Below are 18,506 nucleotides of genomic sequence, written 5' to 3'. Positions count from 1 at the left end.
GTGTCAGCTCCAAGGTAAGGACAGCAAGTTGGGTGATATATTCAATTCCAGTCCTGGAGCTGGGGAGAGAGAAAAATGCTACTATTGAAAGAGGTTCTTCTGCGAAGGAGCAGTGATTTACATCCTGAATAGGTGCAAATTATCCTCCCTTTCCACCCCCAAGTTCAGCCAATATACTCATTATTCAATATCTTGCTGCTGTGATGCCTTTTTTTCTTGCAGTTTTTGATTTTCTGTTAAGTTCAGAAGGCTGTGGTTTGGTAAGAGATATGAGGATATTAAATATCTTCATGAGGGATTGGGCTCCTTATCAACCCAAGAAGTGGTTATTTTCAGTCAACAGTGAAGCATCTGTCAGTCAAATAAAAGGTCTTTACTAGAACAAGCTCCTGAACTTACAATTCATCCCTGCTGGAATGAAAAAGAATAGAGCTGCTTTGTCTGTTGGTTTTGAATCCTTCATGGAGAGCAGCCAGCAACTGTTAACTTGTGTATTATTGTTCTATCAGACAGGAGAAACATCAGGGAGAATTTACCAGCACAGTCACAAGCCTTTCATCACACAGTTATTATAGTGATAAAGTTCAATGGTAGTTACTCACCTCTCCAAAAACAAATATCACCCACTCAGACAAGAGAGAATGGATTTCTGCAGGGTGATGCTACATTAGCTTGTGCTACTGCACCTGGCTCCCAGCTACCACTGAATCCAAGTGCCCAGTGCACTTTGAAGTACTGATTGTCAGAGCACTCCTGTGAGCAGGGAGGGACCATGATCTACCTCATTTCATAGGTCTGAGATGGAGCTGTGAGGCTGCTGTGAGCAATGGAAACCCACCGGCATGAACTTGGGCCCCTGGATCTCCGGGTCACTCAGTTCAGCCTGGCTGGAGCAGACACCCTGCTACCAACATGTGTCCTCCCCACAGAAAGCTCAAGGAGAGCAACATAAACCTGTAGAGTCAAATCTCTTCCCTATACGCCTAGGATACAGCTTGCTGCTCAGGGAACTTGATTTAGACATGGTTAGAAAAATTAAAGCTCGGATTCAGAAACACCGGAAGTCACCTGATTTCCACATATTTTTAATGTGGTTTTTAACTTGTTTGTCTTTAAAACCCAAACTTTGTATCATTGTGCAACCAGGTAATTTGCTGAGGTGCTTTGGAGGGGTGCACCTCAACTACTCAACTACATGGCATGCTCAGTAGACAGGTGATTGTGTGTCTTATTTGTCTTCTTTATCCTGCAGGAAGATGAAGTTGCTCGTGACAGCCGATTCAATTTCAGTGGCTATGGCATGGGCCACTGCCTCCAGGTCAAAGATGGCACAGCAGTCAAGGCTACACCACCCAACCCAACTCCAGCACCACCAAAGGATTCAGATTCCATCAAAAAGAAGTTTGTTGACCGTGCAAAAAGGATTGATACAATATCCCGTGCTGCGTTCCCACTCGCCTTCCTCATTTTCAACATCTTTTACTGGATTACGTACAAAATCATACGGCATGAGGACATCCACAAGAAATAGGCAGCTCTGGTTTGCCAGGACTTCTTAGCCAAAGTGATCCACATGTAAATAAACAGCGAAATGTCATTCTGTCATATGGACTAAGGGTTTCTTCCCCACTCCCCCAGAACACTGGAGAAAAAATTAGCAAAGAGGAAAAGAAGTGTAGAAGGAAAAGTAATTCCATGACAAAACATGCCGTGAGACCAGTCAAGAGGCTCCCCCTATGTACTCCTAGTGTGTTCTTCCAGATTCAGCATCGATCAGACATCTATAATCGGGGCCAAATTACACCCAGCTTTATCACCAAGATATTACCTTTCAGAACAAAAGAGAATCAGAAAACAAACAATTCTCCTAAAACATCTATCAAGAGACTGTGGTGGCTACAGTACAGTGAGTTATAAGAGGACCAAAATTTTTCAGGATAATGTTGCCTTTCTATTTGAAACAAGTCTACTGAGCTACATTCCATGATCATGTCTGTAGGTAGTGGTTTCACCAAGGAGTCCTTTTGTGGGTTGTAAATTATTTCTACTGATAGGGGAGAGGGAAAAAAAAGGAAAAAAGAATTTATACTTTACTATCCTTGTGGGTGTGCATTTTAATATTATCTTGCTTTACTAGAATTGTAATTTTGGGGTTGAACTTGTGTGTCATGTGATTTATTTGATAGTTGACACTCCAAAACCAGTGAAACTGCCCGGTTTATTTCTGTTGGGAGACAGTGCACTTACTCCATTTTATTTTTGCTGATTTTACATGCAACTTGAGGTGCCAAACTGTATTTTACCTATTGTGCTACCCTGTACCACACTACTTAGTAAGAACTTGTTTCCTCCAAGGTGTAGCTCAGTTTAGCATTGAGTTTCTATTATCGCTCTCATTGTAGCTGCAGTCAATAGCTCTATAGGTAAACACAACTTGTTTACAGACCTCTAATTTATATCTTTACTCAAAGTGGCTATCATTTTAAATATCATTAATTAACCTAAGAATTTTAAAACTGTACTGTGATTTTCAGAACCTGTTACCTTTTGGTGCCGGATCTGCGTTATTCAAATCCTTGCTACATGTTTTAAAGTAGAAAATTTAAAAAAAAAATTAAAAAGAGGAAAAAAAGATGGTATTTTTGCTTACATGGAAGAAGAAAACCTGTAACATAAGATGAGTAAAACATTAAAATTTTACACTTGCTGTAAAAGGGTTTATTAAAAAAAAGGTATTTGTTCAATTTCAATAAAGCTAAATGTGGTACTAACATTTCTTCACTGTCTTCTTCATTTGCAGCAGCAGCAGCAGCAGCAGCAGCAGGGCTGTTCGTGCCACAGCCCAGCTCTTCCACTGCTCTGTCAGCAGAAAGAGGGTGAAGAGCAGCCTTCTGCTGACATGACTTAGCACACCAAATTTTTCTGTCTATCCTGCAGCAAAGGGACTACTGCAGCCCCTGGGAGTATGTCAAGGACTGTCAGAAGTGTGTCTGGGATATGATGGGAGCATTTGTAGAACATTTGTATGTGCTGAGCCAGGCCTAGGGGAGGAGGGATGCTGCTCCCCTCTCACAGTAACCCTGCAGAGCAAGAAATACAGCACACATGCTGTGCCTGGCTTGGGGGTGTCCTGAACTTTCATCTGGCTTTCTTAGAGCTTCACCACTTTGGTGAGCTGAAGGACATGCTGAGATGACCTGTGCCCCTCATAGACATGGGAATGACCAATAGTTTAAAAGCAAATTAAAAACTGAATTCAGTTTTCTGCCTTTCCCTTGTGAGGCCCAAATACACACACTGTAGCTGCCCAGTTCAGGCATTTATTCTCTCTCCCCTAAAGAGATATGGAGCTGAGACATACTGAACCTTCAGCACTTCTCACTCTGCTTTTGCTCCTGGACCAGCTTCTGCTGAGAGAATACAGGTTCCACAGCCTGTCTGAGCCTGTATTTGTGTGTTTATGTGTCTGTGTTCCCCTCTCTCTCCACATGTAGCTACCAGCCTTTGTTCCTCCCCAGAACAAGAGGGAATCTGGAGGTCATGACAACTCTGGTTCCTGAACAATAAATGGGTGACAAAAAGCCAGTCATGCATTTTATCTTCCCATACCCTCCTCAGCTTTGTAGACTCTTCTGTTGCTTACACCCCTGATGGAACTGGCAACATCACCTCCACCTTGTTGAGACACTGGATCCAGATGTGACTGACAACCCCAGAAAGGATAACAAGTGAGAACTCAAAACAACTGTCCAGAATATTCTGCTCTGAAAAACAAGCTTTTGATGCAAATTCAAATATCATAATATATGCAATTTTATGGTATCAGATTTGCTTTTATTCATTTTTAAAGTGGAACAGTATTTGATTACAGATAATGTAGTGGAGGAAAACCCCAGCACAATCCTAGCACCATGAAGTGCAGCAGGGTGAAGATAGCCAGCTGTAAACCATGTCTGTATGGGAAGTTAGGAGCCTTCACTGGTGTGTAAACATTCAGGCCTCACTTTTACTAACCCCTTGCTCCAAAACCAGTTTTTCAAATGAAGGTGTAATGCCAGCATTAATCAGGATTAATCCTCAGTGCCCAGATGTGTTGCAGAGATTCTCATGAATGTCAGAGCCTGCTGCTCACAGCTGCCCCAAATGGCTGCAGGCCAAGCAATAGGAATGCAAACCTACTCTCAGCTGATGGATGAGTCTTTATGTCCCTTCCTGTGGTGAAGCTCATGTGCCTCCAGCATCCACATCACAAATTCAACTGCTCTCTTTGCAAGTCTTGGCTATTAGCATTTATCAAATAGTTCACTAAAATATCTTGCTGATCAGAGCTGAGGTTTGCTGACAGTATCCATGGGAAGATTGCTCTGCTGTTGCCTTCTGTATAAACCTTGGTCCAGTCATGAGAATAATCTGTGCACAAAATCTGAATAGGTCTGTCTCTCTCTTTTGAAGACAGAATTTAGGGATACATGACAATTATTCAATTAGTCATGGATATTGAAATTATCTAAATAAATTTTGGAAACAATGTGTGCAAATGGACAAGACCCAGCAAGCCTTGACAAATAGGAATGGCCACATGATACAGAAAAGTTGCCCTGTGCTAGCTGTGCACCCTCTGACACAGAGATGGTTTGATACTGGCCATCAAAGAAACTTCTCTCAAAGAACATGGCTGGCACCAGAAACTGGCTCAGAAACTGCCTGCAGATAAAACATCAATTGACAAGGATAGCAGGACACAACTTTCCTAAACAAATTCTCAGTAGGGTTAACAGTGAAAAAAAGACTCAAAAAATTATCATCTTGCACTCAGGGAAACAGAAGAATTAAATAGTGAAGCAGTTTTATTCTAAGACCCTATTGCAAGAGGAAAAAAAAAGGCTTAGAAAATAACTCTGAGACAAATAGCCTTTGTGAAGCAGGAGACACATCAGGATGGAAGGAAAGAGACCCAGGATTAATTCTGAAGAGATTCCACACACATTAGAAAGCTTGAATGCTACAATTCTAGCTGGTAAAACAAAATTAAGCCCTAGGGCATTTAAATTCTTTGCAGTTAGTTACAAGACAATTATGATGACTTCTACTTTACCAAGAAAGCTTAAAAAACTTTAAGCATGTCTTTAAAGGATGCAACATTAGGTCTGGCCATTGGCATCCTGTTGTTACAGGCTGGACCCAAGTGATTCAGTAGTCAAGGGGAAATGTTTATCCATCTCTCACCAGAGGGATGCTGTCAGGTGCTGTGATAAAGCCTAACTGATAAAAGAGATCTTTAAAAAATCTTATTACATTAGGAGAAAAGTGAAAATTTTTTTAAAAATAGTGCAATATGAAATGAGAGATCTCTGTTTGGTAATCTTTCCTGGTTTTTTTTCTCTTCATATTTTTTTAGGTAGCAGAGACATCACTTGTGATGTACTGAATCAAATTTGGTGTAGCAATAGAGGCTTCTGGAGTACCCAATATGAGATATCAGCAATTCCTAACTGGTGGAGGACAGCTCTGGGATATGCAATGACTCTGGGGTCAGATGTTTTCATGTGCTACAGAGGTGAGGAGTAAGAGGGAACCTCATCCACAGACGTTGAGACTTTCTTGCTTTGATTCCATTTTTTTCCCACCATGAGATGTTGAAAGCAATAGGAAAGAGCTGATGGAAAAACAATGTTTGTCTCCTGCAGGCTGAACTGCTGCAGCTCTTCATCTTTATACAAACCTGCCTGACATGGCCAGCACTGGAGCTGCTGCCCAGACATGAGGCTCCAGCCCAAACTTAAAGCCTTTTGCAGCTGATGTTACTGAAAATATTGTGGAAGAATCTGAGCTAGCCTCTGACATTACAGACATGGGCATTTGCTGGGAAGGGTTTTCATTGGGGTGAAGTGGTGTCTTTGCCACAGCAACAGGATTCTGCATCTGCACCTGGAATTCACATTTTATTGATTTATTTAAAAGATCTTACTCAGTCCAATAGTGGCATTTCTGTATTTAGAAATATATTACTAAATACAAGAATAAATATATTTAATGTGTAGTTATAAAAAGTATACACACATCTTTCTTATCCATTTAAAATTAGAACACAGCAATGAACAAAGAAACAGAATTTTTGTAAAAATATCAGCTTTGTATTACAGAAAGTAGTGTGAAAATAATTTTATTTAATATATTCATTTTCATTATTTACAATGTAGTATTTGTGGAAAATTATCTTCTGCCAGACTTTGAAAGTAATTTATTCTAATGATTTTTGGCATTGAATTTTGTGTCTTAAAATGTTTTGGAAAACTAAAAACCAAACCCAAGGCTGCCTAGAGAAACTTGTGCCTGTGAAAATACTCTAAGCAGGAACATGTTTTCTCCCCAAATGCCCCTCACAGATTTTACATTAAAAAAATCAAGCTTCTCTAGTGTAACAGGAAGATAAAAAGAAGATATTTTTGTCATTTGAAGATATTTTGTCATTTGAAGATATTTTGTCATTTGTCACCTTTCCTAATTTTGGAAGGCAATTGTGAATTATCATCAAGTTTAGGGCTTAGCTTCAGAACAAGAGAAGCTTCACCAGTTCCAGACAAGCTCATCTATGCAATTACTGCCAAATCAAATGCAATGCTAACTGAAAGCAGAAGGAAAAAAATTCTTCAATAGCTTCTAGATCAGTTTCTTTTAAAGGATTGGTTTCCAACACTAAGCACTGGAAATCATTTGAGAGGGAAAATATTCAGAGTGGATTAGCTCTCTTCCTCTCAGGAGGAATTGAAAATTGAGTCAAAATAAGCATCTCAGATAATAATTAGGAAAACTGATGCTGTGAAATACATACACTAGTTCTTTAAGTTGCCCTGAAATGAGGATGCTAAATAATTACCTTTGCTATGGAGAAATGCTGTGAGGCAATATTAGGAAAAAAGTAGTGAATACCAGGGATCCTGATCACATTTTGATTGTGCTAAAAATGTGATTTTACTTGGACAAATTATATAATATCCTCACTAGTCCTCTGAACAGCTGTACAACTGATTCAAACCCAGCTCCTTTAGATTATCACAAGGCTTGAATCTGATGCCCAGCAGAGTGAGTTCCTGTTGTGGAGATGGTGGACAGTGTGTGCCATGCCAGGAAGATGGCAGCTGGATGCATCCCTCCTTTTTCCACAGGAAAAACAGCAAGATCCCTGAGAGTGCACACAGGAGGTATATTCCACAGCAGTGCTCAATGAAAAGGCTTTAGACAGAGCAGTTGAGGGACTCACAGATTTCCACCTTACCTTTGCTTTGGCATGAATCCATTTCCCCTGAGGGGATGAAGAGTGCTACCCTTGACATCTCAGGGTCGGGGCTGTGGCTGGACATGTTTGGAAATCACATTTTTATCACCTGGCTTCCAGAGAACACTTTCCCTTTTCTCCCTTTGATACAAAAGGAGAAAAGAGCTATGCCACTGTAGGAAACACTGTGGAACCAGAGTCTTTAGCAGGGTTTTCCACTGAGAAAATGAGAGCATCAATGACTTAAATCACACTGGAGACACTACCTGACACTACCTCCTCCTCCCTCTGCATGGCCAGGCAGAGATGTCATGAAAAGACAGGAGAGCCTGGCAATGAAGAAGCTGCCAATGCATGGTTAAACTTTTCCTCTAAGCCATTGCTGGGAGTTCAAAGGGGACACATGTATGGCTGCATTAGGGGGAGACCAAGGAGATCAGCATGGACAAATGCCTGTGATGAGCTAATTAACATTTATAAGAGGAGAGTGAGCACATTTTTCCTGTAATAAGCTAATGAACTCTATCCTCGGGGGAGATGAGGGACATAATCAATGAGGCTCCTAACAGGGGTCTGCCAAAGATGCTCTTCAGAGGAGGGGTGAAGAGCAGGACTGGTACTGAGTCATTAGCTTAAAAAATAAGAGCTGAAAGAGCAGCCTGCTGCAGGAAAATTGGGTTCTCCTTCCATGTGTATTGCATTACATGTAATAAGGCTTTGAAAGCATGTTTTCTGCTTGGAAGAATATCACAATTTTCCACTAATCCATGCAAGAAGCAAAACTAAAAAAAGAGAAAGTATCTTTTGCTTGGCAATTTTTCCTTGTAGTAGCTCAAGTCAAAACCAAGAGAAACTTTGATGCTGACCTTAGATGTAAATCAAGTTGTTACAGGTTGATGGTGAAAGTTTCAATGTGGGCAGGGTCTCAGCCTACATCTTGGCTGTCTGCTGTTATGGCACATTTGCTCCTCACTTTGGAGCCCAGTGACTTTGTTTTCTTGATTTGCCACAATGAGAGATTCTATCACTGACCCTTCTGGTGTTGCAAGTGCAGTAAGTGAGGTCAAAACTGAAGAATTTGCTAAAGAACATTTAGAATTTCAGTGAAATTTCCCTCTCATCAGAATCTGGGTGTATAACAGTCTTTCAAAGGCCTTTTCAAAAGGACACTGGCAGAAGCTAAAGAGCATTTTAATGTTTCCTTTGATTTATTAACACTAGCTCAGTTTTTAATTTGCAGGAAAGAAGTGCTCCATTAATACCCACAGTAACATTTCACATTAAACATCCTAAATGTGACCTAATCTATTTTTAAAGGAACTAATTCCTATGCATTGGTTGACTTTTTCCAGGCACACCAAGGTTGAAAACATGAGCTCTGTTCCTGACATGCAGCAAGATTTCCTTGAACACCTGCACTGTTATTCTATCTGTATTTTTTCTGCAATAATATCAGTGGGCAGGACTTGCTTTATGGCACCAAGGAAACAAAGGAGGATATTTTATCACAAAGGAAATTTGCTTATTTTCTGCTATAATAACAGAGAGAGTTTCCCTGGAAATTGATAGCTTCTGCAAATTGTAAAGCTTCTCTTGCATTTGTGCAACACACACACACACATTCCTTTCACTTTGCTTCCCTCAGTCTTATTGCAGTATTTCTTTGACTGATGTCCCAGAAAATTTCATCTGCTACCCAGTGCTAGCTAGTGTGGTAGCACAGATAAATATCTACCTTCTTTTTCTCTGACCTAGATGTGGAAAAGGTCCAAAAGTTATCTTTAGCCTGATTAATCTAAGTCTGATCTGCTAATATGCTGCCATGGATTAAATATATAATATATATGCCATCTGAAAGAGCTGAGGCACAGCTCAGACATCCCGTAAATGGCAGCACTGGGATGTACCTGCAGTGGGTTTTGCTAAGCAGGCACTCTGCCCAGGGCTCTCTGATAAGGTTTTTGGGTCACATCTGAAGACTTCTGCAGCAAATGTGATTGTGGTTACTACTGATGGACATTTTTCCTGCAGCTTAAAATTCTAGCTGATCTTAATAAATCACAAGGGAAACATATACTAAAAAGGGAGGACCCTTTAACCTCTCTCTCTTTGTGGTGCTGGCACAAGAGCCACAACAATGCAGAAGGACACCAGAAGCCCCTTTTGCAGCTGGGGAGGATCTCCATGGCACTGGTGCCTGGGGAAGCAATGCCAACCTCCCAGACATCCCTCAGGGCACAGAGGGGCTGCCTTGCAGCAGCAGGCAGGTCAGGGCACATCCAGAATGCACCATCAGCAATGCTCACCCTTGGAGCAGGCCAGGAAGAGGCTACTTAACAAGTGCTTTATTCTCCTCACCATGGCTTGATCAAATTGTCTTATCAAGGTTGCCCAAGCTCAAATGTTCACACTGTTCACACTTCAGTTTTCAAGCTGTGGTTAGGTGAAGGCATGGTTGCACTCTGGTGCCTTTTGCAACTGCCTCATGCACATCTCACCTCTGGCCACTCCCTGGGGTGTTCCAGCTGCCCTCCCTGTTCACTAGCTCTTCTCCCTTCAGCCTGGACAGAAGAAGTGAGCCAGGTCCTCTGTAAAATTAGAAAGATGGAGAAAGAAACCCACCTGCCAACTCCAACCCACCCAGAGAGCTGCTCCCCAGGAGCCACACAGGAGTGGGAGGCTCCCTATGAGCTGATGAAAGGGCAAGAGGGTGCAGCTCTGTGTGTGCAAAAAAACCCCAAGTGTAACTGGAAAGCAAAGGGGAGCAGGTTTTGGAGACACCTCAGAAAACTTCAGAGATTTCAAGACAGTCCTAACAGCAGAAGGAGAACTGAAAACAGAGGGAGAGGATCCTCTTGCACATTTCAGTGGTGATATGAGTAAGACAAACAGATCTCCACCTCTCCAAGGATATTGTCACCAATTGCTGTTTTTAATGAAAATTGCCTGGCGGATCCCCAGTATCAGCTACTCACTCAGAGTGGCTTTTCTATTATTAGGACAGTCAGATGTGAGAATGGCAAAGGTCTGTATTATCTCCATTACCAGCTGGCTTTAATAGTACTGGAGAGCATCTTTGATTTTTGGAAGAATAACTGCATCCTTTGGACACGACTCCAATAAGGTCAGCCCCTCAAAAGAAAAATTAAAGTTCTAGGCTGAGGTAATGAAAAATCAAGGTGTGAATGACCTTAAGAGACTGCAAGATCTACTTTGGCCCCAAAGTGACTGGCTGAAGATGGAGTAATGGCTGTGTGTCCCCTGGAACCTCCTCTTAGTTCTACTCTGTCTCAAAGCAAACTTCTTGTCATGCATAGCATTTTCTCATTTACATATCCCCATAAGAAAAAAATCAGTTTCTCCCTACAAAAACTTGCATCATCTTTACTAAATTTTCCTATCTCATAGGGGTTTACAAGAGCAATTGTTAAATTTAAAACAACAAAGTCATTCAGCAAAGGAACAGTTTGCTACAGAAAGCACCATTCAGCTTTTTGGTCTTGAATATACAGGTGTTTATCCAAGCTATAGGGCATATTTGATTAAAGAGTTCCTGAAACCCCATTGTTTCTGCTAATTCCTGTAGAATTGTTATTTTCTAAACTACTGCATCTCTGTTCCAGAGGAGTGGCTTACTGGGAGGATTTTTTGTTTTCTTTTTTAATTATATGTTTCCAATTATGATCCCCAGGCTTCAAGGACAAAGGATTTTTTTTTATTATTATGCTTTTCATGCATCATTGGAGTACCTAAAGAGCTTCCAACAGATTCAGAAAATCAGGCTGCCTATAGTGAATGAATTCTTCAAAAACAGTGATATTATTAGCTCTTCTGTGTCATTGAACAGACAACCTAAATGCTAAAACCAGAAATTTCATTAAAGATTAAAGAAAAATCATTTCATGTTTCACCTGCTCCATTAATATCAAATATGAATTCTATCTTTCATGACACAACTGAAGTGCAGTGTAAGATTTCAGATATACCATTATTTAATCTTTCAGAGAAAGGAAAAAAATGTTCAAAATCCTTGAAGAGCCATGTCTGAGCATGACAATATGCTTTGTCTGACCATTTTAAGGCACTAAAGAATATCTTGGCCTTGTGATTTTTCAATGCTTCCTGTTCTTCATGCACCACTTGAAATATGTTAATGGAGACATAACTTTCAGGAAATGCCAAGCACTTATTCTCAGAGTCTGAGGCCTCCAAAGACTTCTCTGCTGGAACACCCCAGAAGTGAGGCACTCAAAATCACTAAGTGCTTTTGGAAATCTCAGTCTTGAATATTATGATCAAACTACTTTTACCTGGAGCTTTTCCTGGTCACTTACTTGCAACTCCATCTTTTTCCTTCTTCTCACAAAGAGTATTTTTCTGAGTTTCTGAGTTTCAGATTCCTGGCCTTTTCACCAGAGGCCAAAACCCCTGGGGATATGATGAGTTGTATTTTATATCTCTGCAGTAAGATGAGGACTGTAAAAGTTGCCTTAACAGGAAAAACTGGAAAAGATGCCTGTCAGACATTTTTCTAAGAGCAGCATCCTAGCAAAAAGGCAAGTTCAGAAGGTCATTCCACCAGGTTAACATTTTCTATGTACCTTATAGCAGAAGATTAAAAAAGGACACCAAAATCTTCCCAGAAAACACATCCCCATTGTTTCTGAATAACTTTCAGTACAGGCTTTCAGAAAACTATCAATAGTCTAAAGATAAACTCTCCCACAAGTGGAGTGTAGTTCCCAGTTTTGTCCCTTTCCTGGGACTGTGAATACATATATTTGTCACACCACTCCCATTGTCCTCTAGCAGGAGCAGGAGCCAAAAAGTTTTTGCATTTTCCCTGTGCTTGTTGCATTTTCCCTGTGCTTGTTGCATTTTTTCACTGCTTTTTCCAGTGGCACATACTGGTGTCAGCATAGGGCAGGCCATGGAGCTTTGCACAGCAGGGAGGATGAGCCTCTCCTGGGAAAGAGGAAAGCTCCTGACAGGCCCATCATGCTTTTGAAGTGATTGAGGTTTCCACAACACCCCTCTGGAAAACAACACAGCCAGGATTCCTCAGCCAGCTTTTCCATGCCAGATATCCTCGTCCTGGCTATGGCAGAACTGTACAGCGTTCCAGTCCTCGTGGCCTGTGGAAGACATTGAGCCTCTATTTTAAGAAAAGAACAGCACTAATAAATAAAATGGAAAAAGGGATAAAAGCATGCCCAGCCCCAGGGCAGCTTTACAGAGACTGAGTCTCTGGAGTGCCAGGAGTGGCTTTTAATCTCCACTGTGCTTTGGGAAGTGGTTGCCAGCCTGTGGCTAGGTAGGACCTGACAGGTCTCCTCCTGCTCCCCCTCACTACCCTGGCCCATGAGCACATGTCAGACACCACCAACATTCCCCCTTTTGCTCCAGCCTTCTCTGGGCCAGGGTAGAGCTGAGCCCATGGGGGCTACCCCTTGCTCAGTTTTGGCTTTCCTTCACAAGGTGGGTGCACAGACAGCTTGGCCACAGGCACTCTGCCCTGTCCCCCCTCCCTGAGCCTGTGCAGCCCCAGGGCAGGGCCAGCTGTCCCTAAGTGCTCCCAGCTGCCTTGCACACATGGCTCGCGTTGCCGGGGCAGTTCAGGCAGCGCTGCCAAACCCGCAGTGACAGGTTACTGGGCTCCTACAAACCTTAATGTGATGTTTACTGCTCACACTGAAGTGCCACATGGGCTGCAAGCTGTTTTCTCTTGGCTGAGAGCTCAGAGGGAGACAACCCCAGCTGCCTGGTGAGCAGGGACTTCTTCCCCGGCTGCCGACCAAGCAGGGAGAGAGCGCGTTTGTGTTTTGTTTGTGGAAAACTCCTGGCAGCGATGCGTCAACTTCATTTCAGCTTCTCACAGAAATCTCCTTCCTCTAGGTAGTGCATGAGACAAAGGTTCACAGATGAAAACACTCTCGAATGTACAGCCTTGAAAAAAACCCAGCCACATCTCAGCTCCCTGATGTTGCAAGGAGCACAGGTATTTTCTCATGATCGATTTTCCCAGATGATCCTGAAAGGTTACGAGCATTCCTGCAGCTGCAAATGACCTCCACAACATTTGCTCCCAGTCGAATTCTCCTGGCTGACCTTCAAATCCTTTTACAAAGATTCCTGATATTCTCACTGCCCTGCCAAAAAGATTGCTGGGATTGGCAAAGGTCTGGTGAGCTGAGCAGACAGAGGAGAGCAAGTGCAGCTGAGTTCCTCGATGGTCCCAACTTACTTCTCAGCCCACTAATTGCTCAGCAGTGCAAACAAGTGGAAAACAAACAGCTCCTATTGGAAAAGGGCTGTGAGCAAACCTAAATTATCTGGGAAAGAGAGTCCCTTCAGAGCCCCCTGTTTTCCTGACAGAAAGCAAGCTGAAGAATTGTAATGGAAGGAAAGCTTCCTACTGTGGTTTCTACACTGAGGCTGCCATCATTCAAAACCACAAATTTGGGGTTATCCAGAATTGTTTCACAATCTCTCAAATAATCTTTTAAATCCTCCTACAAACTTAATATTATCCTTCAAGAATGTATCAGCAAAGGATTTTTATTTTATAAGCAGCAAAATCTTAGGACTAATAAATTTAACCTTCAGTAGTACTAGGGCAGTCATTAAAGAAATCTGAATTCATATTTCGGTAGTCTGAAAAGGTTATATTTAAAATTTTAGTTTTCAACTTTTTAACCTGCTGGTCTGGCAAGATGATGTCATAGGAAACATTATGGATAGGAGCAACCTGGTAAAAACATCTCTCCAAGGAGGGTCGACCTCACTAATTCAATAATAGTGGCAAGATCAAGCAATTCAATACTGGAATAAGCCTAATCACAATAACAACAGCTATGCAGATATAGCAACAAAAACCTCTCCATGCTGTTGTCCAGGCAGCCAGGCTCTCAGATGACTCTGACAGCTTGGAGTTACCAGATCATGGGTTTCAGTGCATTGTTAGCACCATTCCCTTATTGATTCCCAGGTGTATAAAGCCTCAGGGGGTTGTCTCCTTCTTGGGCAACATGCAGGATCCATTTGAATAATCTCAATTTAAACTGCAATCCTTATTTAGGGCCTTCTCTCATGTCAGGGCCTGGCACTCTTTCCTTCTGTATTTCAAAGGTTTGAGGATGGCAGAGATGCTTCCAGTAGTGTCTCCTTCCTTCCTGAGAAGGCTCCCCTATTCTGTTGTAGAAGTTCATATTTGGGCATAGAGGAAAAGTAAAACAGCCTCTGAGGGTAATAAATAGGCAATCAGGAAAGCATAATTTATGTATAGGGAATTCATGCATTCATTTCAGGTCAATACCTAACTGACCTCCTTTTAATTCAAAAAGCATCACCCTCGTTGGTATTTCAGTGAGGTACCATGTTGGAGAGAACCCAGAAAATCCTTGATGCTTTCTGTCCTTTGGAGAATGGCTAAAAGGACAAACAGGCACTCTGAAATGTTGGACGACTTCTTTGGAGCCACTGTCAAAGGACACATTTTCATAATTGATCTAGGAGACTGAATTCTTTCCATTACCACTTGAATCCATATAGCCCTCTGAAGATCTGGCCAAATTCAACTTTTGTAATTACATTTTCCAAAGCACAGTAAGCTTAAATCAATAATTAAACAAAAATTAGTTAGCACTTTTGATTTACTTTGCATTTTTAATGTAGACTTACTGAAAGCTGACATAATTTATGGACATCTCCTTCAAGCATGTACAGTCTAAACTATAATTTAAATGAACTGGAAAAAAAGCTTACTTCTATAAGTCAAATCAATATGTCATGAATTGGCATACAGCATTAAGCAGGGCAAGTAAAATTGGATAGAGCAGTTATACATCCTAGAGTACAAGGTGGTGGCTGTGTTCTCTGAACCTCAACATTTGCACCTTCATGAATGATGGAGAGCCTTCTTGGTCTGGTGGTGCCTGCCCTTCCAGACTCATCACTGTGGGCCAGTCCAGGTCCCAGGCTCTGCACACCAAGGGATTTCCATTCTTCATTTCTGGCCTTTTACCAGGCAGCAACCAAATGTCACAAAAGCCCAGTGTTAAATGATGACTGTGATGTCCACCTGCCACAGAGGGTGCCTGTATGTGTAGAGACAGGAGGGAGAAATCCTGATGAGTGCCCAGTGACCAGGAATCTGCAGGTAGGAGCAATTTCTGTGAAGAGGCTGTTGGGCTCAGTACACTCCTGTCCTGCTGAACAAGGGCAATGGTATCTGAGAGAACAGAACCAGAGGGTGAGAAAAGAGGTGGCTGGAGATACCTGAAAACTGTTAGGGGTGTGAACTGGGGAGTGTGGAGAAATCCTTACTACATGTACGCCCTATGAGCTAGGATAGCAGCCACAGGGAAGACTTTAGCCCACATCCTGGAGCAGCCTCAAAGTCCTACTCTTGTATTTAGATTTCAGTTTTACAAGGTGATTTTTAAAATATATTTAAAAGAAAGCAATTGGAGACTGTTGTGTAACATGCATTCAGAGTTGCAGAGATAACCTAAATGCTGATATTTTCTGACTTCAGAGTGATTGAATTACCACTTTTAAAACACTCTCTTAATATAGTTAGTGAATGTAATTAGATCACAGTGGCTGGCTTAAAACATCACAACTGCATCACAAGTGGAGATGTTCAGCATAATAACCCCTCATTTCACATCTCTCTGTGCATCAGCCCAGCATGCTTTAATTCAGATTCCCCCATAATACCCACAGTTGATCCAATCACTTTTCTGAGAGGTAGCTCTGACACCCTGACAGCAAAAGTAGCAATGTTAATATCTTAGCATTGTCAACAACAGGGAAGTGTCACAAGAAAGGGATGAAGGGTGCAAGACAAAATGCAGTTGGGGGAAGAGGAAAGGTAAGAAAAAAGATTCTTTTTGTTCCCACTCATTGTGTGCTTGGCTAAGCAGGTGGGACAGGGAAAAAATCCAAGAAAGCCTGGAGTCAAAATATCTATAAGACAGGAGTGCAATGAGAACTACCTTCTCCCACCAAGACACATTTGATGTTGACATGCATGAAGCAAGGGAGGCTAAGGTGGGCCAGTTCCCATGGCTGGTTGCCTCTATTGCTGCCTCTGCTAAAGATGAGGTGAATATTTTGGCAAGCACCATCTGTGATGAAGACACTTGCTCCCAGCAGTGTAATGGATGCATTACATACAGGACATGGAATAACCAGGGCCTGAGCAGGTACCAGGCCAAGTACCACAGACTCCCATTCACCTCCATGCCAGTAGAGTACTAGTTCCTTTAATAAGTTAATAAATTATATATAGTTCCTATATATAAGATACTTACATCTTCTCACACACCTCTGCAACCTGTATATAAGCAAGTAGATAAGAGATTTTAGAGGATTTGAGTCACACTAGAAGGAACTTCCCTAGTTCATCTACTGGATCTTTTTTATGCAGTAGCTTGGTGTCCTAAGAAAACAATGCCTAAGAATCACAGCTTTTGAGCTCCCTGGCTAACTGCAATCAAATGTGGTGGTAAAGTCCATGTTTAAAATAATGTAAAAGATATGTGAAAACTAAGATCTCATGGGAAAAATTAATCCCTGATGAAGAGTTAGGCAGATTTCAGGTAGAACACATACTTGTAACAATTGCTTGCTGTGCAACTGGCAGGTATCTTGTCCCCAGACTGAGATATCACAAGGGACAGACAAGGAAACTGAAATTACTGTAAAGCAGGGAAGGTGTACAAGTATAAGGCTTTATTTCTCCTTACCAGTAGAATAACTGATTTTTCCTTTCACAGATTACTGAAGGATCCTACCAATGGCACCACTTGAAGATGAAATAATGAAAAAAGAGTCCATCTCAATGCCTGTTCAGCAAAGAGGCAATCACTCTAAGTAAGCCTGTGTTGTTCCCCCTAAGCCTTTGACCATCTTCAATGCCAGGTAAAGAGGTAGTGCTGAAAGCCTCTTGGATTTAGGACTTTGACAGAAAATTAAAGGGTTCCTGGAGAGGGCTGTCAATAGCTCACTGGTGCAGGCAGCAGCCCTACTGCATGAACAAGAAGGACATGGGATATCCCAAATCAGCTTTTCTCTGGAACCAGCAGGAGAGCTGCTTTTAAACAGGCTTAAATCCAATGCCTTAGACATTCTCAAGTCTTCCCCTTCCCAGATGAGCTAGACCAAGATGGAGAAAACACAAAGAAGTAATTTGAAGAAGAGTAACATGAGGGACATGCACATTACACAGAGATGTTTCATTACCTTCAAACCATGCATTACTTACCCAATGTGTTTATAGTTAATGTTTTATTTCAAAGAAAGGGATACAATTTCAGGAATGAGAATACTCAGCTGGTGCCTGTAAATAGCCTTAAGTCTACCCTGCAGTGACACCTTGAGGGGAAAACATTAAAAATAAATAACCAGAATGTGCATTTCAAGTCAATGCTAAAGAAAAGAAGAACAAGAGTACCTGGATGGGCAGCTGCCTGGTCTCCTGGAGCAGCTCATGACAATGTGGGGATTTATAGCATCACTCCTGGCAAACAGCTTTCTGTTAAGCTGTACTACCTCTCAACTTCTCTTGTACACATCCCATATTTCTAGTCTCACTTGCCTTTATCTTTTTCCTCTTCTCCAGAGATACATTTTCTCATGTTTTTCAGAAATGGCTCTCAACAATTGGTTTTGACATTACTTCTGCAACTAAAAATGATCTTACACAAAAAAAAAGGGGTTTTGTTTTTTGGTTTTTTTTTTCAGAAGAGGCCATTTCTTATTCCTTGTGTCATAGAATAAATTGTTTAGCCTCCTGAGGAGCAATGGAAGGCCCCAGGGTGACCTGGAGGTGGCTTTCCTGTGGGAGCCTGGTCTGGCCTGGCAGATTTGGTCATGGGGTCAGCCTGGTGGTTGCACCCATAGTGAGGCTAATTTGTTCTGGCCCCTCTCCTACTCACCAGCCTTTTCTTTTTGTTGCACACTCAAGACTGCTCATAAATACAAGCCCTTACAGAAGCTTTCTGTAGACATGACCCAAGAATGGCATCAGAGGTGCTCCTGGAAATGGCCTCACCTAGGGCTGTGTGTCTCACCTCTGCTGAGTGCAGAGGCAAATGTTGGGGAAATGTCCCCTCTTTTAGCATACTACAGTGACCATTGATCTCAGGTCTCCAAGCAATTGCTGCTTATGCAGAAGAACAGCTGCAAATGATCACTGCTCTTTCCAAAGCGCATGCATATGGAA

The 18,506-nt window shown here is 41.9% G+C and overlaps 1 protein-coding gene across 8 annotated transcripts in view; it reads left to right on the top strand.

The window, feature by feature from the left end:
* Positions 1-2,773, top strand: part of GLRA2 (glycine receptor alpha 2) — a 121,277-nt gene extending 118,504 nt beyond the window's left edge. For all 8 annotated transcript variants that reach the window (XM_077173021.1, XM_077173003.1, XM_077173017.1 and 5 more), the window contains one exon: positions 1,253-2,773. In XM_077173021.1, the coding sequence (XP_077029136.1) occupies positions 1,253-1,531 (279 nt within the window). In that variant the 3' untranslated portion in view covers positions 1,532-2,773. The remainder of the gene's footprint in view (positions 1-1,252) is intronic.
* The last annotated feature ends 15,733 nt before the right edge of the window (positions 2,774-18,506 follow it).

This window comes from Agelaius phoeniceus, chromosome 2 (genome assembly GCF_051311805.1).
Source record: "Agelaius phoeniceus isolate bAgePho1 chromosome 2, bAgePho1.hap1, whole genome shotgun sequence".
Lineage (NCBI taxonomy): Eukaryota > Metazoa > Chordata > Aves > Passeriformes > Icteridae > Agelaius > Agelaius phoeniceus.
The sequence above is the reverse complement of the archived record's forward strand: the minus strand, read 5'-3'. Positions and strand labels throughout refer to the sequence as shown.